At 35.5% G+C, this 25147-nt stretch overlaps 5 protein-coding genes and 1 non-coding gene across 8 annotated transcripts; 3 read left to right on the top strand and 3 right to left on the bottom strand.

The window, feature by feature from the left end:
• Window positions 1-2617: 2617 nt before the first annotated feature.
• On the top strand, window positions 2618-5527 carry LOC18045134. Its single transcript, XM_006438142.2, has 4 exons — window positions 2618-3141; window positions 3950-4197; window positions 4333-4853; window positions 4942-5527. Exons 1-4 carry the CDS (start codon window positions 2707-2709, stop codon window positions 5448-5450), a joined length of 1713 nt encoding a protein of 570 aa, XP_006438205.1. The 5' UTR covers window positions 2618-2706; the 3' UTR covers window positions 5451-5527.
• Window positions 5528-5629: 102 nt separating this feature from the next.
• Window positions 5630-9625, bottom strand: LOC18045133 (proteasome subunit beta type-7-A). Of its 3 annotated transcripts, none has more exons than XM_006438141.2 (9): window positions 9504-9625; window positions 8737-8903; window positions 7943-8084; window positions 7689-7785; window positions 7524-7593; window positions 7328-7432; window positions 7088-7186; window positions 6883-6970; window positions 5630-6051 (listed from the first exon to the last, which is right to left on the bottom strand). In XM_006438141.2, the coding sequence occupies exons 2-9, from the start codon at window positions 8881-8883 to the stop codon at window positions 5975-5977; spliced, it is 825 nt and encodes a 274-aa protein (XP_006438204.1). In that variant the 5' UTR covers window positions 8884-8903; window positions 9504-9625; the 3' UTR covers window positions 5630-5974. The 3 variants fall into 3 exon arrangements, with proteins under 3 accessions (XP_006438204.1, XP_024041375.1, XP_024041374.1); XM_024185606.1 differs by lacking the exon at window positions 5630-6051 and adding an exon at window positions 6694-6712; XM_024185607.1 differs by lacking the exon at window positions 6883-6970.
• Window positions 9626-10584: 959 nt separating this feature from the next.
• On the bottom strand, window positions 10585-12171 carry LOC18045021 (cytochrome P450 86B1). The gene has a single exon (XM_006438140.1). It carries the CDS (start codon window positions 12169-12171, stop codon window positions 10585-10587), a length of 1587 nt encoding a protein of 528 aa, XP_006438203.1.
• A 1785-nt stretch (window positions 12172-13956) lies between these two features.
• On the top strand, window positions 13957-17203 carry LOC18045020 (protein SIEVE ELEMENT OCCLUSION C). The gene is made up of 7 exons (XM_006438139.2): window positions 13957-14223; window positions 14531-14638; window positions 14717-15156; window positions 15358-15470; window positions 15573-15700; window positions 15982-16470; window positions 16598-17203. The coding sequence occupies exons 1-7, from the start codon at window positions 13957-13959 to the stop codon at window positions 17201-17203; spliced, it is 2151 nt and encodes a 716-aa protein (XP_006438202.2).
• Window positions 17204-20475: 3272 nt separating this feature from the next.
• On the top strand, window positions 20476-23602 carry LOC18045019 (protein SIEVE ELEMENT OCCLUSION B). The gene is made up of 7 exons (XM_006438138.2): window positions 20476-20743; window positions 20837-20941; window positions 21044-21492; window positions 21597-21706; window positions 21804-21949; window positions 22082-22573; window positions 22696-23602. Exons 1-7 carry the CDS (start codon window positions 20540-20542, stop codon window positions 23308-23310), a joined length of 2121 nt encoding a protein of 706 aa, XP_006438201.1. The 5' UTR covers window positions 20476-20539; the 3' UTR covers window positions 23311-23602.
• A 563-nt stretch (window positions 23603-24165) lies between these two features.
• On the bottom strand, window positions 24166-24315 carry LOC112099414. The gene has a single exon (XR_002906218.1). It is a non-coding gene; the product is annotated as a small nucleolar RNA snoR137 (small nucleolar RNA).
• Window positions 24316-25147: the final 832 nt, after the last annotated feature.

The raw sequence follows: 25147 nt of genomic DNA, 5'->3' as shown, positions 1-25147 counted from the left end.
GCCTTGTAAGTCTCCCAAAACCATCAACTCCAAAGCTGAAGCTGACGTTATTTCTTTCCCCTCAAGTAAGAGGCTTAGCTGATGAAATCGCTAAAGCTTGGCATTCTTGTTTTCCCTTTTCCTTGAATTCTGTTTTATTTTATTCTTACAACTGCGTGTCATCCATCATATCTATTACTTGGAGTATTTCCATCACAAAATTACCATTTCTAGTTTACCAACACTTATTACCTACCTTTACAAGAGAAATTGATTATTGGTTAATGCATGGATTTTAAGATTAATCCCATTGCAACTCTCAAATTAGCTGTATAGCTTTTATGCTTAGTGCTAGCTTTTCTCTTTCTCTTGGAACATTATCTACTGGGTAGTTATCATATTCAATTGTGATGTCTATTTCTTTTTCTTTTTCTTTTTCTTTTTTACCGTTGATAAAAGTTATGCTTAATGTCATAAGATGTGGGTTCTTATGAATATTTTATTTGGATGATGACAAGGGATTAGTTTGATGCCACTCTCATCTCCTTAATTATCTCCAAGATTCTCATTTTCTTTACCAAATGGTTACTTTTTCCAAAAACAGCCAGCCAAGACCACCAACCAAAATGTATTCAAATCAAATGAATCTCTTAAATTAAATATTTATAATAAAGAAACACAAAAACAAATTTCATCCTAATTAAACCATTTACAATTTTTTTTTTCTAATTACAATTAGTTTACTAATATTTACAATTCAATTTCGATCCAAGGGTTGGTGACAACCAAGCTATTGCTTGAGGGGCAATCACTTACAAAGTTGAACCTAACATATAATTATCCGTATTCCCAAATCAATTTTGCACCTTGATACCATATGGAGTTACTTATTATTCATATAAAAAAAATTAAAAGAGATATTATCAAATACTCACTTGATTTATTTTGATATATCACTTCACCATTGAGATTTTCTAACAACCATATTTTTCCACCTAAATTTTTACGTATTATCATTTTAGCACTAAAACGTTCAAATTAACAAAATAGCAAACATAATGTGTCAAAACTCTATTTTACCCTTGAAGCTTGTGAACACGAGCTGTGAAGCTTGTGATCTTTAGATTTGATTTGGAGAAAGATTATTGGCTTGATATTGCCCTACATGAAAGAATCATAACTTCAAAATCTAAGACTTAATTACCCTACAACTGAGCTCAATTTATTCACATCAAGTATTCACCACTTCATATGAAGGAGTCGTTTCATGTTTGGACTTAGGTCTCGTTTAGAATTGAGGTGTTGTACCTTTTAAACTACAGTTGCTGCGGGAAAAAAAACGTTATAACTATCAAACAAAAATTAATAATATATAGTAAATATAAATTTTAAATAATAATTTTGATAAAATTATTAAAAATATAATATATTTTTCATTATACAAGTGAAAAGTCATATCAACATACCTTATAAACTACAACAGCTAGCGTTTACCAAACACTTTAGTGCTGTAACTTTTAAATTACAGATGTCCAACCTCAATCCTAAACGCACCCTTAAGTTATCACACGTTATAGCAAAAGATTTGGTAAAATTGATGATTTTGTTACTGAAGATAGTGGGTTTTGTGAACATTGAATAGATAAAGCTCTAAGGAGCTGTTAGCTAGCTTTTTATTTTTGTTTTATTTTTTTTTCTTTTTATCAGAATTGTTGGCTAACTGTAATTGTTTAATGGTGGCAAGACCACCATTTTTTTGTTTATTATGAAATTTATAGACTGTGAGCTTATTTGAACTCATCAATCTCCTCTCTACGTCTTCTTTTTCATTAATAATTTTATTATCTAAATAATTTTTGAAAAAAATATTTAATTAACTCATTCTTTTCATTCTCTTCTCAATTTCACATATTCTCATCAATTCCATTCAAATATATGCTTTTACCTATAAATAATTAATATTACCAACTAAAAGGAACAAATTTATCATTTAAAAATGAATATCAACAAATTTTTATCAGCTATGAAAGTTAACAAATATTAAGAAATTGATTTTTTTCAAACACAAAAGGTAATAGATATCAAGAAAAACAATCTCATAGATAGAAAACATAAAATAGAGATCATGATATACTAAGAAAAATAAAAAAAATGAATTAAAAAAATGAAATTGAGTGTTTAGTTTATAGAACGCGAGAGTATAAAGAGTATATATAATTGTAAATAAGAGAGAGAAATATATTAGTGGATGGTAATTTTGATATTCTAAATTTTTAAATGGGGATGGAGAGGAATTTAGTGGGTTCAAATAGGTCTACTCTTTTATGAAACGATATCATTTTGGCTTTATACATTAAAATTTCTTAAATACCCTTATAATTTCGGTAATTCTTTTAATAATATTAATATTTTAGTGGTAGAATAATAACAATGAACACTTTAGGTGGGAAAATATAGATGATTAGATGTAAAAAAATCTTTGTGGTGATTTAATATTCCAAAATAAATCAAGTGCCTATTTCATAATATTCCAATTTAAAAACTTCCCCAGACTTGGATTAAAAGTAAATATAGGAGGTTTACGAAAGGAATGGTAGAATTTAATAAAGAAAACATCTTGTCTCATCTTATATGCATATAAATAGGGTTAGAGAGTTCTATCTCTCTCCATGTCCACAGACGACACCCCAAAAGAAAGAAAGAAAGAAGGAAAGAAAAAAAACCAACATGGGGAGGTTCATTTCATTTTCCTTCCTCACTAGTCATCCTCTTCTTCTCTTACTGATCATCTTCCCAATCATCATCATCATACAACAAGCAAAGCCAGCAATTGGACTCCCTCTCTCCACAAACTCAAGATGGATCGTCGACGAAAACGGGCATCGAGTGAAGTTAGCATGCGTGAATTGGGTGTCACATCTTGAACCCGTCGTTGCAGAGGGACTTAGCAAGCAGCCCATGGATATGCTATCAAAGCGAATAGTGGACATGGGATTCAATTGCGTTAGGCTCACTTGGCCTCTTTACTTGGCCACCAATGACTCTTTGGCATCCCTCACTGTTCGCCAGTCGTTTCAGAAACTTGGTTTGCTTGAAGCCATCGGTGGCATACAATCCAACAACCCCTCCATCGTCGACCTTCCTCTCATTAAAGCCTTCCAGGTAACCCCATCTACCATACCTACTGATGATCAGCTGATAAATACATTAGCAAGCGAAAAATCATAAGTATTTTACTTTGATCACTTTCCCCTTTGTGACACGTCTGGCATCAAAACTTTAACAAAATAAAAAGTAGCTGATTTGTATAGGCTATGACTTGGAACGACTTTATTTTCCCATAATTCTAGGAAACTAAAGGGTATAATGGTAAATTAATGTTATATAAGGACGTGGCAATCTCCCGTTTTTCTTTTCTCTTGACGTAAAGAGAGGGGGCCCACAAAGCATGGTAGCCAGTAAAAACGAAACATTTCTATTTTCTACGGGTTTGGTTGGTCAACGTTGAATTTAGCCTCTTAAAGTTACCAATAAAATGTCTACACATTAAACAAATTTATTTCGGAAAGAAAGATCTCTTTTATACTTGGAAACTATCGTTTGAATAGTTCATACTTGAGAGATGGATAAAAGTAGCCAAAAGACGTTTGTGACGAAAGCAATGATGAGTTTGATGAATTGATGGTGACAAGGATAAAGTTTTATTCTCCTTTTTATTTATCTAGTTAGCATCGGCTTGGCTGCTTCCATGCTAACGTGTACTCTGAGAATATCAAGTATCAACAACTCCAACCATATGGATTAATTGCCAGACATGTGTATAGTGTGTGTTAACGTTGCCATAACAAAACACTTTATTGGCGTAATTAATATTCGGATGTAGTAATAACCTTATCTTAATAATAATAATAATAATAATAATAATAATAATAATAATAATAATTTGTTTTAGGAATTAATCTAATTTCAGGCAGTGGTGGCAAGCCTTGGGAACAACAATGTGATGGTCATACTTGACAACCACATCAGCAAGCCAGGTTGGTGTTGCAGTAACTCTGACGGCAATGGATTCTTCGGTGACCAGTACTTCAACCCAGATCTCTGGATCAAGGGCCTAACGAAAATGGCAACCATTTTTAATGGTGTTAGGAACGTGGTCGGCATGAGCCTAAGGAATGAGCTGAGAGGTCCCAAACAGAACGTTAAGGATTGGTACAGGTAGTAGATTCGTTGCATATTTATACTAGTAACAATTAAATTGATTTTGTAGAATCGATTAGGGAAAAAATAATAATAATAATAATAATAATAACAGCACAGTCTAATTCGGGATTTGCTCGTGAACTGAGTTAGATACATGCAGTTAGGAGCTGAAGCTGTGCACGCTGCAAATCCAGAAGTTCTTGTTATTCTTTCAGGCTTAAATTTCGACAAAGACCTCTCGTTCGTTCGAAATCAAGCAGTGAACCTCACGTTCACTGGGAAATTAGTATTCGAGGCTCATTGGTATGGTTTCACAGATGGGCAGGCGTGGGTGGATGGTAACCCAAATCAAGTGTGTGGCAGAGTGGTGGATAACGTGATGAGATTATCTGGATTCTTGTTGGAACAGGGGTGGCCATTGTTTGTGAGTGAGTTTGGGGCGGATTTGAGGGGAAACAATGTGAATGACAATAGATACTTGAATTGCTTCTTTGGTGTTGCGGCTGAACTTGACTGGGATTGGGCGTTGTGGACGCTTGTTGGGAGTTATTACTTAAGAGAAGGGGTTATTGGGTTGAATGAATATTATGGGTTGTTCGACTGGAACTGGTGTGACATCAGGAATTCAAGCTTTTTAGAGAGGATATCATCTCTTCAATCTCCTTTTCGAGGTACTCTTTTAAGTCCTTTCAAATGTTTTACTTTGTTAAGAGAAACAGCATTACGAGTCATAAAGCATGAACTGTTTTTGACACGCAGGGCCTGGTGTTTTTGAAACTGGCCTGCATAAAGTTATTTATCATCCAGCAACTGGGCTCTGTGTCCAAAGAAAATCATTCCTCGATCCCTTGACGTTGGGTCCTTGCACAGAATCTGAAGCTTGGAGCTATACACCCCACAAGACTATTTCACTGAAAGGGGCATATTTCTGCTTACAAGCTAAGCACGTTGGAAAACCAGCAAAACTTGGTATTATTTGTACGGATTGTGGTTCAACCTGGGAAATTATATCAGATTCAAAGATGCACTTGTCATCGAAGGCAGACAATGGCACGACTGTTTGCCTGGATGTAGACTCCAGCAATACAATTGTTACAAATACTTGTAAATGCTTGAGTAGAGATAAGACATGCGACCCTGCAAGCCAATGGTTCAAACTCGTCGACAGCACAAGAAGTTCAACCACGACAAAATCATTCTTTCAGTTCAATCCAATACTGGATTTACCTGGAAAGGATTTCATATGGAAATTTTTTGGCTTGTTCTGAATGAAGCTAACAATGCAACAAATAGACAATGTACTTACAATTGAAAATGCAGGATAGCTCGCTCCTGTATTATGATAGATCATTCTGCAAAACATTCACTAGTTAAGAGCATATGCAAAGTCTTTGCAATTGAATAAATCAGTCACTGACCCCAGAAGGCAGAGACTAGAGACCATTGAGCATGCCACAAAATCTTTCAGGATATAATTCTACAACATTAAGAGGTCCGTGCCTAACAAGAAGAGACTGAAGTACTTTTTTTCTTTTTTTTTTTCCTTTAAAAAAAATTTGGGGGTGGGCTGTGTCAGCTGCCTTCACATGTATTCATTTTCAATAATTAAAATAAATACCTGTACTAGTTCAAATAATACAGATATCATATGAAATTCTAAAAGTTCATTCCAAAAAATGACAGCTGAAATGAGTTGAGTTTCTTCCATGGCTTGAACCTAAAGCGCATGTCTAAACATAAGGCACAAGCAGTGTACAAAAGGTAGTTCATGCAACGGAAAGCACTTATGCACTTATTCTTCCATTGAATCTCCTACTTCAATGACTTCGACTTGGTTTTCCAATGGTGTAATCTTTGCAAGTAGTACCTCTGCAACAAGCATAGAATTATCAGACTGTCATAATTAAACTAGGGATATATCAGTTAGCAGGCAAAATGCTTCTTTATTATGAAGGACTAAGCATGAGCAGGGCCTTCCTTGCGACTGATTAAACTCGTGGCCTGGCCTTCACTAACAACAAATCCTAACCCAGCTCTATACGGCCAGAGTAAGCCCAATGTAATAACAAAGCAAAAGTATAATCACTTAATTAATTCCAAGAAATAGGTCTAGCGGCAGCCCACAACCAATTTTTAATTCAGATCTTAGTGGCAATTATTGTCAAAAGTCGATAATTAATGTTACAAATGCACTAAGTGTAGTCCTCTTCTGTCATCAGTTTCAGAAAAACGGATCAGTTGGTAACTTGGTAGGAAATTTTTTTTTTTTTGGGTCAGCCAAGGGATAAAATTCAAAGTTCCTTTTTAATATGAGTAGTACTAGACTTTTCAAAATTTAATTCCAAATGATGTGACATTCATCAAGGGGATGGTGAGATAATGTAATTGATTCAATTTGAACTTGTGAAAAATAATCAACCTCTTGATGAATGATACATCACCTGCTGCATCATTTGGGATAAAATGTTGGGATGTCTACTCACGACAGAATCAAGTTGGAAAGAGTTTTGTAATGCATGTCCCCTCTATTCTTCATATTGATAGCCCATCAAATATGCAACAGTAAGACTAAGAACCCACAGATCAAATATGCCAGACCGTTCATAAGGGAACAAAATATAACGAACCACCAAAAAGATTACTGTTGATTTGAGTTGACTAGGCAACTCAAATCAAAATGCAGGGGATTAAGTCACTAACCAGTCTTCTTAGGAAATGAATATCCCTTTGAACTGATATAAGTGCGTGGATTAGGCAACTGATGGTTTCTCAAGTACTCTTTATCTCCCTAAACAACCCAGAATCATAAATAAAAATTACCATGACTGAAACAAGTAAGAAAAAAAGAGTAAGTCATAAAGAAAAAAGAAAAATTCATATATAACAAAGAACTCTTCTCCAATACCTTTGTTATCACACATATATCAACATTGCTTCCACTTCCCAAATCATTAAATATGCCAGAGCAGATAGCCTCACACACCAAACTTATTCCTTCTTCCTTCTGCACAAACACCCACAAAGTCATTCATCAAAATATCAATGCAACATCTGCATTAACAGATCTCAGCAATTGAATTTAGGAACCAAAGCTATTTCATTCTTGCAGTGTAATTACTATCCAATTATACAGCACACCACTTACAGTCAGGCCTTCACGGTACTTCGACTCAAAAACAGCCATTGCCGCAAGTGAACCAGAACCCATAGTAGCAAATGGAAGTGTGTCTGTTGATCCATGAGGATAGATCTGTGCAATACAATAAATCAATAGTAAAAATTATTAGCGAAAGCAACAGAACATGACAGGTCAGATTCTCATACATAGAACAAAAACTTACGGTGTGCAAATGTGGTCCAGTGGCATCAACTCCCCCAAGAACCAAAGCAGCTTGCACGTGACCTTGGTACCTTGACAACAGGACAATTAACCAGTCAGGCCTTATTTGATTATTATTTTCTTACAAAATGATGCCAATTACAGCAGCCTCAAACTATCGACTTACTTGAACAGATGCGACTTCAGAAGAGTAAGAGCTGTCACAACCCTTGATTCTCGACCGGTATGATATCGATGAAGCTGGAGCTGCGAACTAACCATGTCTGCAGAGAAGCATGATAAAGAGAAAATAAATGAGTGATAGACACCACTGAATTCCAGATGCAATATATTCGATAAGCAGCAGAGAACACAAGAACTGCATGAGACTTATTTGCCTTTATAACTGTTCTGGACATTAAGAATAGAAATAGAAAGTACCTGTTACTGCTTCGGTGTCAGCAGCAGTTCCAGCTCCACAACAGTAAATATTAGGAGCCATATAATGTATTTTCTCACAATTCTTATCACAGACAATGGATCCAGCAGTTGCTCTTGTATCTGCTCCAAGGATGACTCCATTCTGAATACAATTTCGGAAAAAGGAAAAATTGAACCATAAATAGAGCTCTACAAATTTACAACCACCAAAAAAGTGACATTCACCCAAAAGGTGCAGTTCCGGACACGGAGCCACCTGCCAGTTATTTTAAAAGCTAACTTTGAACTAATAAAAGATTTAAGGACACTGATGAATTGACAAGTCACAACTTACTGAATTCAACCACAGCAAAGCAATGGTGGCAGCTACTTCCAAATGGAAGTCATATCTGGACTAAGAACACTTAAACTATTCAGAATTCTGGTGTGAAATTCAGTTATCCCATTCTCAAATATAAGAGCGAAAGTTGCATTAGTCAGGTTTGCTTTTGTTCCTTAATCAGAAGGTAACGTTACTGACTAGCAAGCTAATCATGTATATTAGAAAGCAAGAATATCAAATGAACCATGATCAGCTCCAGATTATTGAGGTTAACTCAAGTGTGATGTCCTCAATTAAGCTGGTTTCCTGTGATAGGTTAATGCCCAACAGCAAAAGATCATTCTACGAACATGAATCCTAAAGAAATAAAAATGCAAGTGCATGTCTCCTTATATAATTGAAAATTTTCCAACATGTCAAAATGAAACAACAGAAAACAAACAAAATAATAGTTCTAAATATCATAATTTACCTGAAAGATTAGACCAACTATAGTTGTCCCAGTCTTTCGATAAGATGGAGGCGGCACAATGCCTTTCTTTGAAAGCATATCATTCCTTCTGCACAAGTCAAAACTGAACCCACCTTTTGGAGGAATTCCTATGTTTGCATTATCCATATCTGAATATCTCACAAAGCCTAATTCAAGACAACAAAACGACTTCATAAAGACCCACATTACCACACCCAAATAACCAGAGTTCAGCTCAAAGTATTAAAATCATAAATAATTAATAAAATCAAATGTCAAATTCAAGGGCTAGCCAATTAGTTCCACAGAGGTCTATCAATCGATTAAGCATGAGTCTAATCTGAATTACCAGAAGCCTTATCAACAAAATCAGCCGGTTCAAATTCATAGAAACATACATTCTAACTAAAGCAATCTATGGAAAAAACTAAAAGCCTAATTTGCAGAAACGAACCCTAACAAAGCGAATTAATACTTTCGTTTGGTTACCGGGAAACAATAAGAATCGAAAGAGAAAATCGGAAGCCAAACCAAATATTTTTCATTGATCAGTCCAAACAATTATAGGATTCACAAGAGATTTTAAACATAAAATCCAACTGACTCAACTAAGATTCAGCTACTGGTTTAACAGCAACTTAATTTTGATTTGATTTCTTTTCTATTCCTTTTTTTTTTCCCTTTGCTTTACGGGCAACCAACAAACGAAACATAAAAAATTCACAAGCCATGATAAATGAATAAAGAACAAGCGCAATAATACTTACAAAAATTGGAACGAAATTGGCTGACAGATCGTTTGAAAATGAAAATATGATTGAGAACTAAAACGAGTTGAAGCTTATGAACACTGAGACTTGGAGCATAAGAAACTTGGGAACTTATTTGTTTAAATTGAATTTTACTATTTATTTATAATTCGGCAATTGTATTTATAGTTTTTTTTTTGTTTTTTGCTGTTATTTCCTCCTGTAAATTTTAAATTATGGAATAACTCTCAAAAGTATAAAATTTTCAAGTTGGCCCTTCAAAAATCAGAAATAGAAATAATATTATATAAAAATGATCACTTTTTAATGAAACTAAAAACGTATTTAGTACTGTGTTTGGTTATTCATTTAAAAAATCTAATACATATGGATCATTTTAATAAAATAACTTATTTTGGAATTATATATATAGACTTATATGTGTGTGTATAAAGCATGTGTGACCATTAAAAAAAAAAACCATTATTCTTTTGATATGAGAGACCAACATCTTTTGTTATAATAATTAAAGCTAGAGGGACTCATCCAAACTCGAACATTTGAAAATGATAATTTTTTTATTACAACTTTTGCAAAAAAACGAAATATTGTTGCTGCAAAACAATACCAAAGGCACCCATGATGTTGTAGCAGAATCAGAATCTTTAATTTTGGGGGTTATTTTTATTGTAAATAAAAACTAATAGGAGTCAAGTATATAAAAATTATTTTAAAGGTTAAATTTGTAAAAGATACGGAGTTATTTTATAGTTAATAACATCTAATGATGGTCAAATATAAAATATAAAAGAGTGTAATTTAAAGGTCAGTTTTATTTTTTATTTAAAAAAAAAGCATAATTTTTTTATACTTGAGGTCACAATAACCCACCACTGAAAGGTGGAAATTAGATAGTCCCATCAATATAACTCGGAGTCTGAGTTGAAGAAGAAAAGAAGAAAGAGTTATAATTACACATTGTATTAGTACCGCAAACATGATGAATTTGCATAAAGTTCATCAATGGAGACCTGACATGCATAATGCCATGCAAATGGGATTTTTTTATTTTTTTATTATCTATCATATCTCTAGGATTTTACATGACTACTTCTCTGTCCAAATCCAATCTAGGCTTTAGAGTCACCATCAACCCATTCTTCACGTAGAGTGTTGTAGTCACCTTTGGAACAACATTATGATCTTCATCTACCTTAACTGAATACCTCAACAGAATTGAAGCAGCTACCATTTTCATCTGCATGTATGCAAACTTCTTGCCTAAGCACAACCTTGGACCGGCATTGAACACAGCATATTTGAATTGATTCTCACTCACAAACTGCCCATCTTTAATCCACCTCTCTGGCTTGAACTCCAAGCAATCTTTACCCCAAATGGACTCCATTCGAGCCATCGAGTAAGTGCAGTACAAAACTCTAGCTCCCTTTTTGACCATGGTACCATCAGGGAACGCGTCATCTTCTTCAACTTGTTTCATTTCAATTGGAACTGATGGGTAAAGCCTCAGGGATTCTGATAATGCTGCGTGGAGATACACCATTTTCTTTAACTCTTCGGCCGTGAAGATTACATTGTCTTGAAGTTGGATGATACCCTTTTTGTGAGACAAAATTTCATTGATCTCGACGCGAATTTTGGTTTCAACTTCAAGATTCTTGTGCAGCAGCCAGAAAAACCATGTCAATGCTACAGAAGTTGTGTCTCTCCCTGCTAGAATAAAGCTTACGCTAAAATCTCTGTAGTACTTGTCCGGTAAATGTCCGTTCTTCTCCTCGGTGTCCATAAGCCTTGACAGAAGATCAGATTGATCGGTCAAGCTACCAAGCCTTTTTCGTTTATTCCTCCTGTCTGAGACAATCTTGTCCGCAAAATCTTGTACAATTTGAATGGCTATCTTGAGCCTTCTCTCATATCCTAGTCCAAAAAGCTTCATGGGCTTCCATATAAAAGGTGGCAACAAGAATCTGAACAAACTGAGTTCTGTGGCTTCTTCAAAAGCTTTTGCGAAGGGAACTTCTGGTAAGTCTATTGCCAAGCATCCAGGATCAACCCCAAGGGCAGCAGTGCAAATACTGTCCAACGTAAAACGAAGAAGCACTTCCTGAAGATCAAATCTATCTCCTGATTTAACCAGCTTTTCGGTTAGTCTTAACAGCTTCTGTTGAACCAAATCTTGCATAGTCTGGAGAGAGTGCTCCATAAACCGGCTTGAATGCATATGAGATTTAGCTATCTGCCTTTGTTCCTTCCATGTTTCACTATCAGCATTGAATATACCGTCTCCAAGCAAGTCCTGAAACCTCTCTCTGTAGTTTTTTCCTTTGGGGAAGTTGCTGAAATTTGTTTTAACCATGTACTCAATGTTGGAAGGATCAGCTGTCAAGATTCCGTAGGCCCCTCCCATCCATACTCCCCTGTAGTAAAACGTTCCCCCGGTTTTGATCAAAGCTTCTGTGGCCCAGTCATACATGTTGTTGAGATGAAGAAACATGGACGGTAGGACCCCCAGCACCGGCCATAACATAGGACCTCTGTTTGTGAGCTTTTGGCAAATGCAACTTAAAATGAATAATCCTGAGGCAGCTGCAGCTATGTCCCATAAACATATGTGTGCATAAAACCAATCTGAGACCAAAAACAAAAGCTTTCTTGTCATTGCCATTCTCTATGCTTTAGATGACAACTGATGTTAATTAGTCTGGGTCTTTAAGCACGTAAGAAGAGATTAATGGTTTGTGAATAAGTGAATAATGATGGCTCAATGTCCACTTTTTACTATTTAGCCATTTAATTAAAGCTGGTGAAGGTATTAATAATATCACCAGCTTCTTTGACCCTTGTGTGAAAGGGAATATCTTTTGCACTTTATCTAAATAAACTGTTATCAACCAAGGTTTCCTCTACAAAGATGAAAACAAGAATTGATAAATTAAAAATTATCAGCTAAACCCATACACTGACGCTTCACTTATAGTGACCTCAGATACCTCATTTATGATTAATGATGTTGTTTTTGGAGATAATTATGCCGCTTATAGGAATGATGACCAAAATACTCTACTTTTGCTAATGTCTTCTATTGTAGTAAGTTCATCCTGATAAAACTATTGTAAAATAGTAAATTTGAGGTATTAGAGGCTAGAGCCAGTGGACACTACCGAAAGAGAGGATCAATTAGCAAGTCAATTAATTAATATCTCTCCACTCAATGGTTTCCCAACTACTTGTGATTAATCATCTCAACTGCCAACTTGGCTTTTGATTAATGAGGATCAAAAGAATTGCTGAAAAAAGTACTTCAGCCTGAAACCGATGATCAGCTTCCCACATTCGAACTATATTCATTTCGGTTGCTCAATTGTTATCCAATTCAATGCAGTTCAACTTGAATTTTCTATCATTTTTATCACTACCCTTTACAATTTACTTATTTATTTATTTATTATTTTTTTTTTATAACTGAACCTCTGCGACCCAATTTCAATAATCAATTCTGGAAAAAGCAAAAGGCTTAAGTTTAGACAATAGAAAAAAAATTTCTTAAAGAAAATCTATCACCATCTAGCGAAATCTTTTCTCTGTTAACATTACTCGAACATATAATTAAGCCACACACTTTAAGCTCGTAATAAAATCTAAGAAGTAAGCAATGTGTAGCCTGCAGTTGCTGGGGTTTCATTTATCAAGGATTCTTCTTTTAGTCAAAAGAAAATGTTAGAATATCAAGAAAAAAAATTTCCATGGTTGAAATTAGGAACCCCAAGCGCCTTTGAACTAATCGAGAGCACACAACATAGTAAACCAAGCAAATGTAAGAATGACGAAGGAAAGGGCTAGATCTTGCAATACAGTGTGCATATGAGCGAGTTGGTTTACCAGTTCTGCAACTGATTTCAAAATTTTATGTGCATCTCATTCTCTTTTTGTCAGGCCTCTTTTTCTTTATGACCCGCTTGAATAAGAAACTATAAGATGAATATAGAACACCTCTTTATCTTTTTCTTTTATTCCTTGTTTTTCTTTTTACTTTCAAAGATTAGAATTTAGAGATTGACCTGATTATATTGCAGGGTTCTTTAAGTGGCTGATTCAGTGCAGATATGAACATTTTGATCACCTGCCTAAGAAAACGCATATTCTAAAAGAAGTGCATGTCACCAAGAAAATTTATGGGATTTAAGAAATATATAGTTATTTCATATGCTGGTTTCATTTTGTACTCAATTGCCTGTTTATGAAAAAGCGCAAAAGAGAAGGGCTTTAAATTTGATTCTGGTCTACAGTTAAAAAGTCATAGAACATGTTCTTTTTGTGTTTTGGAATTAAATAGTAAAAGGCTACAGAATAAACAGGTAAAAGCATACACTGAAACAAAATGAATCAGATGCGACCGTATAAATTTTTTTTTGCCATGGCAAGCAAAGTAGGCTTATGCATCATTCCATCAATGTATGATAAATATCACAGTTTGGTAACAAGCTCATATAACATCCCAACTAATGTACAGCTCTGCTGTTGGTTCTCCATCCGATTGGCCATGAACTCACTTCCAGCTCAACACCTGCGGCCCCATTCCATATCATCTATGCAAGATGATGTTCTAATAAAGGAACTCTTTCTAAGCCATGACCCTGACGGTCGTCGCCTTGATTCTGAGCAGGTGCTTCGTGCGATGGAGAATATCATGTGTTATGCTACGGCATCAGAAGTGCCTGTAAGTTTATGCTCACACCTACAATGTTACTTGTTCTTTTTCTTGTAAAAATTCAAAGATGTGCATAGTCTAAGACTGCAAGAATTGAAAAGGTTGTAAATTCTGTGTCTTTCATAATGTAATGCAACAGAGTACTAATCATGTCTCTAATACACTTACATATGTGAAAAATCCTAATAGGCAGTCAGTCTTTGATGTGTTCCTTCTTTATTTTTTTCGAATTTATCAAGTAAACTTTCAGATTTTCCGTAGGCCTCTCCACTGATACATTACTTATTTTGTAGTTCGCTTCATGTACATTTTTCAGGTTTCTGATGAACATGGTGATGCCTTTGCCATGAATAATGCAAGCAATATTGAAGTTGTTGGATCACAAGAACCATTGGGGCACACCATCTGTAAAATTGCACGCGAGGTCATTCCTCTCTCCTTCTCTGCTTCCCCCTTCAAACAGTTACAAAAGTACAGTTTGATATATTTTTTGTAATAGCAGATACTCTGCAAGTGTTCTGGAGAAGGGGATTTACACACAAGGACCATGATCGTGTTTGATTTGGTAGGAAATTATAGGTGGGATGCAAAAGTGGTTTTAGTACTTGCAGCATTTGCAACCAGCTATGGTGAATTCTGGCTTATAATGCAGCTATATCCTCGAAACCTCTTGGCGGTTTCAGTTGCCATGCTCAAGCAATTGCCTTGCAATGTAAGCATGCTGAAGCCTCGATTTAAGGCCTTAAGCTTGCTGGTTAAGGCAATGGTTGAGGTGACAAAATGTATCATCGAATTTGAAGGACTACCGATTGCACATTTAATGATGGATAAAGAGATGATTTCCACTACAAAGTCCCACATCTTCATAGCAGCTTACTGGGTCATAAGAAGCTCCTTGAATTGCTCTTCTCATATCAATGACCTGATAGCCATGAAATCAGAGCAAGTGCATGTTCTTTCCCTCCAATGAGTCCTAATATTTTGTGATTTTTTTTTTAATTTCCATCATGAAATTCTGTCAAGTTACTGAGCATTCGACAAATCAGTTGATGTTTGATGGTCTAATCAATTTTATTCATGTTCCAACAAAATAATAATAATAACTGCAAACAATTTAACTAATCAGAATGGAGATGTATGCAGGAATCCAAATTCAAATGCAATTGCAGCATGGGAGCTCTCAAGTTTTGTAAGTAGGTTAAGCAGCATTTGCAGTCACCTCAGGCGACAAGTGGACGCATGTCGTCAACAAACAGGTTACTGTTTATACGATCTTCTGAGTGATTTGCGAAGTTTATTTTTAATTAATCAATAAGTTTGCACAGCTATAAATTATTTTTTTAATGAAAAATGAATAGAGACGAAGTTGCATCAGAAGCTTGTAGACCTTTTAAAGGAGTCCCAAATAGACAACCAAGAGGTTCTTCATGTTTTATTTGCTTTGAAGAATGACTTCCCACTTAAGGATTGTTCCACACAAGCAAAGGTAATTTCTCTGTCCCACTTTGTTCGTTCTTGAACCATTATTTCATTTCTCAAGAAAAGAAAAATATTAAAGAGCTATGACGATACTCTCCGTACAAAAGTATTGCGTAGTTCTAATCATAACACTCTTTTAGACTCAAGAACAGTATCATTTTTATTTGAATTAATTGGAATACTACTTTAAAAAAAAAAAAAAAAGGGCTACATCTATAGGCCTCTTGTAACTATTAAAATTTTTGCATTAATTTAATTAAAATTTTTGTTTGGGTCCATTATTCACAGCTAGGCGTGTCTGAATTGAAAGACAAGGTGGTTATACTTTTGGTTTCAAAGCCAGAGCTTCTTCCTTTGGAGAAACTATTCTTGTTGGTTCACCAAACATATGATCATCCCCACAACAAGAACCTAGAGGAAAGTTATAAAATTGTGTGGGTTCCCATTTCTTCTTCGGAAACGTGGATTGATGTTGAAGAGAGAAACTTCGAGTTGTTCTCGTGCTCTTTGCCATGGTATTCAGTTCGACAACCACAGTTACTGAACTCAGCTGTGGTAAACTTGATAAAACAAGAGTGGAACTTCAAGGAAGAGCCTATCATGGTAGTGTTGGACTCACAAGGAATGGTTACTAATTCAAATGCACTTGATATGGTACTAATATGGGGTGCTAGAGGTTATCCATTTTCGGTTACTAGAGAAATTGAGCTTTGGCAAGAGGAGGACTGGACGTTGCCACTTATGATTGATGAAATCCATCCCCTTTTAAACAAATGGGTAAGACCGCTGACCCTATGATTGAAAAAAGAAATTGTCCAACTTGAACACTAAAAGAAGTGTATCCCATCTCTTTAACAGATGATAGAATATTGTTATTCTACTCACTGCATTCCATTGATGTCAGGTTGAAGAAGGCAGAAATATTTGCCTCTATGGAAGCGAAAACAAGGACTGGATAATAGAATTCAATGCTAAAATGATGGAAATTAGAAGGCTCGGCTTGCAAGTTGATATGGTGTTTGTTGGTGTCAAGAACCCAAGTGAGCAAGTGAGAAATGTTTTAGCTACCATCAATCAAGAAATGCATACTACTTTACTCTCCTTTACAGAAATACAATTCTTCTGGTATCGGTTGGAGAGTATAAGAAAATCAAAACTCCGACTAGGAAAAGTGGCAGACACAGATCATACTCTCAGAGAGGTGTCAGCATTGCTGAATACAGAAGACAGTGACAATGGTTGGGCTGTATTTGGAAAAGGGTGGCCACCAGATATTGTGAGGCTTCAAGGAATGCAGCTCATGGAATGCTTGAACCTGTTTCCAGATTGGGGTGGAAATGTGGCAAGGCGTGGTTTAGTTGGTGCAATTAGAAATGCACTTGGACTAGCTGTTTCTTCAGAACCCTGCAGTCATCCTAATGTTCTACATTATGCTGAGGGATCACGAGAAGGAATTGTAGTATGTGAAAAATGTAAGCGCCTCTTGAAAATGTTTGTAGTCTATGAATAAAATGTAAAACGAGTCTACTACTCTAACTGCATTACCCATACTTGCAGACATTTCTGCATTTATTATGAAGATGAGCTTGTCAATAGCTTAAGAAAACAATGCTTGTTGGCGTTTAAATTATTTGAATCTGCTGCTTATGATTGTTTTGCAAAAATATATTATCTATAAATTAATTATCAGAATAGAAAAGAATAATTGCCAACTTGTTAGTTTTCTCTTTTCAAGACTTATATACGAAGCGTTAAAGCCAAGCTTAAACCCTATTCTTTGGCCCTTACTTTCAAGCTTAAGCTTTAGGTCAAGTGGCAACTTAACTTGAAATCAGAGTAGGCTTGACTTCAAGCTTTGTTTGAATTGAAAGAGATTTGCTTCATTCTGAAAACCGTAGCCAAGAAATCAAAAATGATTTTTGCAAGCATAAACCAAGTGATTGGACCCAAAATACAATAGACAATTGATCGAGAACGTGATGTCAAGAAAAGGAAGAAGGATGAAGAACAAGTCAAATAGGTTTAAGATATTTTTATTTTTAAATAAAAAGGAAAAAATGAACATGTTTTTTTTATTTTTTTTTTGAAAAACTAAAAGGGTGACAATGTTCTAGTTAAAATCTTTCAAAATATTAATTTTTTTGTTAAAATGTTCAAACTATTATTTTTTTTCTTGTTCAAATAAGTATTGTTTAATATGTTGGAAATAATTTTTTTTTTAGTTTAAGGCGTGAGAATTATTTGTTAAATAATGGGTGTGTTATATATATTTTTACAATAGTTATGTTTTATTGGCCATAATAGATTGTTTTTAATAATAATGGATGCGGCTATTTACACTTTAAAAATTAACACTGTTGTTTTAATAAAATATTTTTTTACAAAACTACCCATCATTTAAATTACTATTAAGTATAATTTATTTATGAGCCAATACAACTTAATTACTTTAAACACTCATATGACACACTCATTATTTAACATATAATCTTTTATATATAACATCTTAAAAAATAATTCATTAAACATGTAGCAAATCAATAGTTTAAATAATTTTGAAGATAAAATATTTGTAAGAGTTACATATTTCAAGAAATAAAATAAACTGAAATTATTGCAAAGGTGCTCATATTTTATGTCTTTGATTTTAAAAAATAAATAAAAGCACTCTAAACATAGTAATCCAGTCAGCATCTTCTTCTTCTTCTTCTTTAATTATTATTGGGGTAGTGAAAGTCTACACTTCTTGATCTTAAAGAACTTATAGGTGAAAAAATTGATATGAGATACATTCTTTAATTAACGAAAACTAATAAATAAAATTATTTTTAAAAAAATCTGTTTAAAACTTGACTAAATTCCATTGATGCAATAAAATAATAAATATTAATTTAAAATCCTAAAAAATGTCTTACATCAATTTTATTGATAACTGGTTGTATAAACAATAGATGTACAAAACAATCTCTCTATTAATTAATGTGTGACATATATCATGTAATTCATGTTGGACTCGTAAAGAGATAAGTAGAGGGAACATACTCCTTCCACCATTTTTAAAGCTACTTTTCTTCCATTTAGTCGTGAAAGGGCCTTCATTGGTGACTACAGACCAATGAGTGATGACGACCTCCATCAAAGCAGAGGTCTCTCACTGCTACCTAACAATGATTAAGTTGACTGAAGGGAAATGACCTAAATAATATTTAGTATTCAAGTTTTAACACTCCCTGTCGCGCATATACTTGGACTCATTTAACAAGTATTTGATATCTCATACTTTAATTTCAGTGTCTCAAAGTCATTGAAATAAATAAATTCTGAAAGTTTTTGCAGAAGGCTCGCATTTCATGAGCCTTTTGCTTTATGGATAATTTATCTATCGCACATTCTTCTCTTTAAGCTAAAGAAGAGAACTTCAGGCTTTTTATTTTATTTTATTTTTCATTTTTTTCGAAAACTCTTTGGTCCTTTTTTTGCTTTAATAAGGCAATTTGTGGTCCCTATGGTTAGCCCATGATTAACGTTTTGGAAGCTGCCAGACTTATATGCTGCTGGTAGACCCCAAAAAATCTTATTTAAAAGCCTGAAGATTTTTCAGTAACTTCTAGAAAATATTCTTCCAGGCCTCAACTAAGATTATTAAAACCCTGGAACAAGTAAGGAAGCAGCTACACGATCAAAAGAGTGACTTGGAAATTGAGAAGACATCATATTTGCCGATGGCTTTGTCGATGATTATCCTGATAGCAGTTTGCTTTTAGTGATTTAAGGTTGCTTATGTCCCAAAATTGCATTGTCCGAATTTCCTCGCTTCAATTCGGATTAGATTTGATTGAACAAATTAGAAGTAATTACGAAACAGAAAATAAAATGCATTGCAAATTTCATGCTGGAAGTTTACTTGACATCAACGGTTATTTTTGGTATCGCAGTATTTTGACTCGTGAGAAACATTATTGTGGAATGCAAGTTTTAGTTATTGGAAATATATATATATATATATTTATCGATTGGTGTTCAGTAAGCATGCACTAGCAAGTACAGTAAAAATTAGTTATTATGATTTTTAGAGATCTTTTTTTCCTTTAACTAAAAGGAGAAATAATCAGTTAAACTACCAAAAAGCTAACACAAATATAGAAAAACAGTAGTTTAAAACTGAAAACTGACTGGCCACCGTTCTTTATCAATACGTACACAATTGCCATTTTCTAAAACAAGGGAAATTATTGAATGAATCTATTAGATAAGGTTCGTCAGCACATTTGTATATATGGACACCACATCCTGATCCTGTTAAAGTTTTCTTCCCTTCAAAACCAACTCCTTGGATAATAAAAAGAAAAGCTGGACAGGAAGAATCCTACGACAGTATAATATCAACGAACAAAAGGAAGAATTAATTAATTACGCCATTTACGTTTAGAATTTGCGTGCAGCGTACCTCAGTAATTTCTGTTTCGTGCATGGGTCAAAGTTGATTGACCGCGATATAAACTAAAAACTTAACCTGCAGTAAGAACTAGCATGTGTTGCGCATTGGACTTAATTGAACGAACATTTCTGCTATACGGGATTTCTAAGCACCGACGTGTAAAAGGCAGAAGATACAGTCACGGGACAAAATTTCCAATCCTTATTGGAAATTCTAAACCTCCAGCTGTACTTTATGTTTAAAACCGAATTGGAAGCAAGGTAGCAAATTGAATGGCCTTTATTCCATTTACTGAACTATATAAGTCCTTGAGTTAAACCGAGATGGAGACCAAACATAAACCCTTCTCTCTCTTTCTCTTGTGTCCTTCTCCAAAAATCTCTACCTCTTCCTAGCTAGCTAGCTTCAATGGCAACGTCAATTGTGCCTTATAGGATGCAACCGGCCGGGCGCGAACGCCATATGTTCGCAACCTCTGATGACAATGCAATGTTGAGGCAAGTTCAGGCCACGCATGCTCCTGACGGCCGTGAATTCAATGTGAAACCTCTTCTTTACATCATTGAGGACATCTTTCAACGTGCCGCCCCCAGTTTTCCTGGCTTTATTCAGGTAGTTTAACTGTAACTTAGTTTGTGTCTACCATGCATGATATGCGCCATTTTAGATAATACTTTTTTTGATCAATTTTGGGTTTCTATGTAGGAAACACAAGCACAACTGGATGTCTTGGATGACAAGGCATTCCAGTCTGGTTTCTTTGACATGCTCGATCTTCTGTCATCCACCATTAACAGAATTTCCTGCGAGGTTTGCCCTTTGACTTATCATTACTTGTATTCTTATTATGGCAGAAAAAAGAATTGCTAATTGTAAGAAGAAAATACTTCAAATATATATATATTATGATAGATATCATGCAAGTGTTCTGGAGGTGGAGATGCTCATGCAACGACTTTGGGAATATTCAACATTGTGACAAGCTATTCCTGGGATTCAAAAGTGGTGCTAGCCTTGGCAGCATTTGCTTTGAACTACGGCGAATTCTGGGTGGTGGCGCAGCTCTTCCCCGTCAACCCGCTTGCCAAATCAGTGGCACTCCTCAAGCAGTTGCCAGAGATACTGGAGCGTGCTGACACCATGAAGCCAAGATTCGAGACTCTTAGCAACCTGATCACAGCCATGCTAGACCTGACCAAATGCATTGTAGAAGTCAAAGAGCTTCCGTCCGATTACATTACACCTGATACACCAGAAATGGCAGCTGTCACTGCGCATATTCCCACGGCCGTTTACTGGATTATCCGGAGTATTGTGGCCTGCGCAGGTCAAATTTTGGGCCTCATTGGCATGGGACATGAGTATGTTTTGCACATCCTCATTCCTTATCGTTGGTATATAATATATCTTTTCTTCCTCTGCCTTTTAGTTCATAGTAAGTCTCAGATTTCACGGTTGATCTCAGGTATATAATATCAACAACAGAAACCTGGGAGCTGTCAAGCTTAGCCCACAAGATCAACAGCATATACAACCATCTTTTGCAACAGCTCAAACTTTGTCATCAACTCATAGGTGAGCCCTCCACCTTCTCCCCAACCAAACTACCAGAAGATATTTTGGCCGGTTATGTATGCCTGAAGAATGATCCAAATCTTTTTGTGTGATGCAGAGGAAAAAAGGCAAATCGAATCATATCAAGCACTTGTGCGACTCATGGAAACGATACACATTGATAACATGAAGGTTCTGAACAGGTTGTTGATTCATACAAAGGACGATCAGCTGCCACTTGTGGAGTGTCCTACCAAGCGAAAGGTAGTTGTTTGCCCGTTTCCCTCTCGTTTCTCCTCCGAATTAAATTTCCTATACAAGGATCACATCACTGCTCGCTCACTCGCTGTTGACCCTTCTCCTTGCGTAACAAAATAAAAATTGAATTGAAAACAGGTTAGCATTGATGTGCTGAGGAGGAAGAGTGTGCTGCTACTTGTTTCAGACCTGGACGTCTCCAACGAGGAGCTATTCCTCCTAGAACAAATGTATAGAGAATCACGGCAGCTGTCGTCAAGAACAGAGAGTCAGTACGAGGTGGTGTGGCTTCCAATTGTGGACAGATCAACACCATGGACAGAAGCAAAGGAACATAAATTTGAGGCCCTCCAATATATGATGCCATGGTTCTCTGTGCACCATCCCTCGGCGATTGACCCAGCAGTGATCAGATACGCCAAGGAAAAGTGGGATTTTCGGAAGAAGCCCATTCTTGTTGTCCTCGACCCGCAAGGAAGAGTTGTCAACCAAAATGCCCTCCACATGATGTGGATTTGGGGCAGCGTCGCTTTCCCTTTTAGTGTCGCCAGGGAGGAAGCACTCTGGAAGGAAGAGACTTGGAGAATCGATTTGTTGGCGGATTCCGTTGATCCAGTCATCCCTACCTGGGTATATATATGTATATAATATATTATTAATTAATTACTAACCGGCCACAACATTTCATTTTATTTTATTAGCAGTTTTTGGTTTATTTAATTTATTTGCAAATTATTAAATTAAAATTTCAGATTATGGAACAAAAGCATATATGCTTGTACGGTGGAGAAGACTTGGAATGGATCAGGAAATTCACAGCCCTAATGGGGGCAGTGGCAAGAGCTGCGGGCATTGCGTTGGAGATGCTCTACGTTGGTAAGAGCAATCCTAAAGAAAAAGTCCGGAGAAGCATTAGTACCATCACTGTGGAGAAGCTTAGCCACACATTGCCAGATCCTACTCTCATTTGGTTCTTCTGGGTGAGGCTCGAAAGCATGTGGCACTCCAAAATGAAATTCGGAAGGAAAGTGCAACAAGACCCCATAATGCAAGAGATTGTGACAATGCTTAGCTTTGATGGGAGTGATCAAGGATGGGCAGTCATTTCTAGAGGACCACACATGGCTAAGGCCAAGGATGAAACCATTCTCAAATGCTTGACTGAATATAACAAGTGGGAGCCAAATGTCCCAGAAAAGAGTTTCGTTGTTGCTATGAATGATTATCTCAATGAAAACCGCCCCCCTCATCACTGCAACCGCCTCATCTTGCCTGGAGAGGCTGGCCGCATTCCGGAGAAGGTTGTGTGTGCTGAATGCGGCCGTCGCATGGAGGAGTTCATTATGTATCGCTGCTGCACCGATTAAGCTGCCCTGAGTCCCCTGCCGGTTCGTTCGTATTAATTAAGACCTTACATACATATAAAGATAATGGAAATTTTATTTTGCATGCATGTGATGAATAAGCACTTCGCTGCTACTGTTTTTTTTTATTTGAGATGTGAAATTACCAATGGACGGAATTCACACACTTTGCTTTCGGCCGTTGCATGTGATACTCGTGTTTGTTTGCTGTAATACTTCGGGTTACTTCTACTCTCCATGGTTAATTAAATGCATATTTGTACTAATTACTTGTTTTACTAATAAAATTGCTTCATATGTTTTACTCCATTCTATTTTGCGTTCAAGGCATCTGCTCCTCACGCATCCTAGGTTTGGCCCAATCATTCCAGATTTTACTTGGTAGGCAGTTTGATAAGAGCTATTTGTCACGGGCCGCTCAAATAGCTCTTATCTAGTGACAAATTTCCCAATTTGCCCTGCTAATCGCCGAATCGACTTTGGGGAGTCAAAAATAAGTTCAATAAATAAAATATTCAATCGAAATATATAGAAGAATATTTTTTTTCTTCTTAGAAAGTAACGATAGATCTATAAATACAAAGCTGCTTTGTTGAGTACGAAATGATGTGGCTCCATCAGACTGGTCCGGATAAAAAGTAAAAGACTTTTAAAAGAAAATAATAAATCTAATAATGTGGAGCGACGTAACAAAAGATTTTGTAGTTTGTACACAAAAGCTTTATACAAACATTTTAGAGTTCTATTTTACGACAAAATTTGGATCCTAAAACTCAAAAATTTTCGTTTGCACCCAAATTCCCAAAAGATAAATGCATTTATTAAATCTAAAGTTTAAGGTGAAAAAAAGAGAGGAAAAAATATACCAGCAGACAGGTAGCAAAACAGTGCAATTGAAGCATACACAGCGCTGTTTAAAACTGGCAAAAAAATATTAATCTATGCTTCGGAAACATGAACATCCCTCACTATTTATTAATTAGAGAGAGTTCACCAGTAAGAAGCAACCCCCAAGTAATCACATTAAATTAAACAGCAATAAATTTGATTAATAAAAAAAATAAACAAAAAATAATTAAATCGATAACTTAATTTGAATGGCAATCCGCCCATAAAACAAACTACGACCATGAAGCGTAGCTTGTAATTAAATAAAAGAATGGGTGAGAAACGAAGTTGATTTACGCTTTCGTTGACTCGTCCCTCTGGATTTATAAATCCAGTCGAGGAACGCAACGCCTATCAAAAGCGACTTATCTGAAAGAAAAAAAAAAAAAAAGAGGCTGTTTCGGCTTCGGCGGCGGTTTTAGCTTGATGAATGTGGAGGGCTAGGGATTTTATAAAAGCAGAGAACATTCGGGGAACAAATCGACTTGTTCAAAATGACGAAAATGCCAGTTGTTGGGCTTCATTTATAGCGTCTGGGCTGTAACATGAGTCTGAGAGTGTGAATTGATACTATCCACACCCCATTACAAATATTTCAAAACCCTTTTGTTTTTTACTTTACTGAATTTTTTAATATTTAACCTCCTCAATTTAAATCAACTTCATTCTTTAAATAAATTTATTTATTTTCAAAAATACCTTCTTCTTTTTCAAAAAATTATTAAAAACAACATTTTTGTTTTTTTTTTCTTCTTTTCTCTGACTTAGCACGATTCTACGCATGAACTAAGGGTGTATTTGAGAGTGAGATGCTATAACTTTTAAGCTGCAGCTGCTGTGGAGTAGAAGTTGAGAAAAAAAATTTACTAAACTACCAAAATATAGTTACAAGTGTTAACAAACATCTTAATAGCTAAGCTTTGACAGCCCAATTACGTCACCACACTCACAA

This window comes from Citrus clementina, unplaced genomic scaffold (genome assembly GCF_000493195.1).
Source record: "Citrus clementina cultivar Clemenules unplaced genomic scaffold, Citrus_clementina_v1.0 scaffold_4, whole genome shotgun sequence".
NCBI lineage: Eukaryota > Viridiplantae > Streptophyta > Magnoliopsida > Sapindales > Rutaceae > Citrus > Citrus x clementina.
Note: the sequence above shows the minus strand (reverse complement) of the source record. Positions and strands in the feature narration are given on the sequence as shown.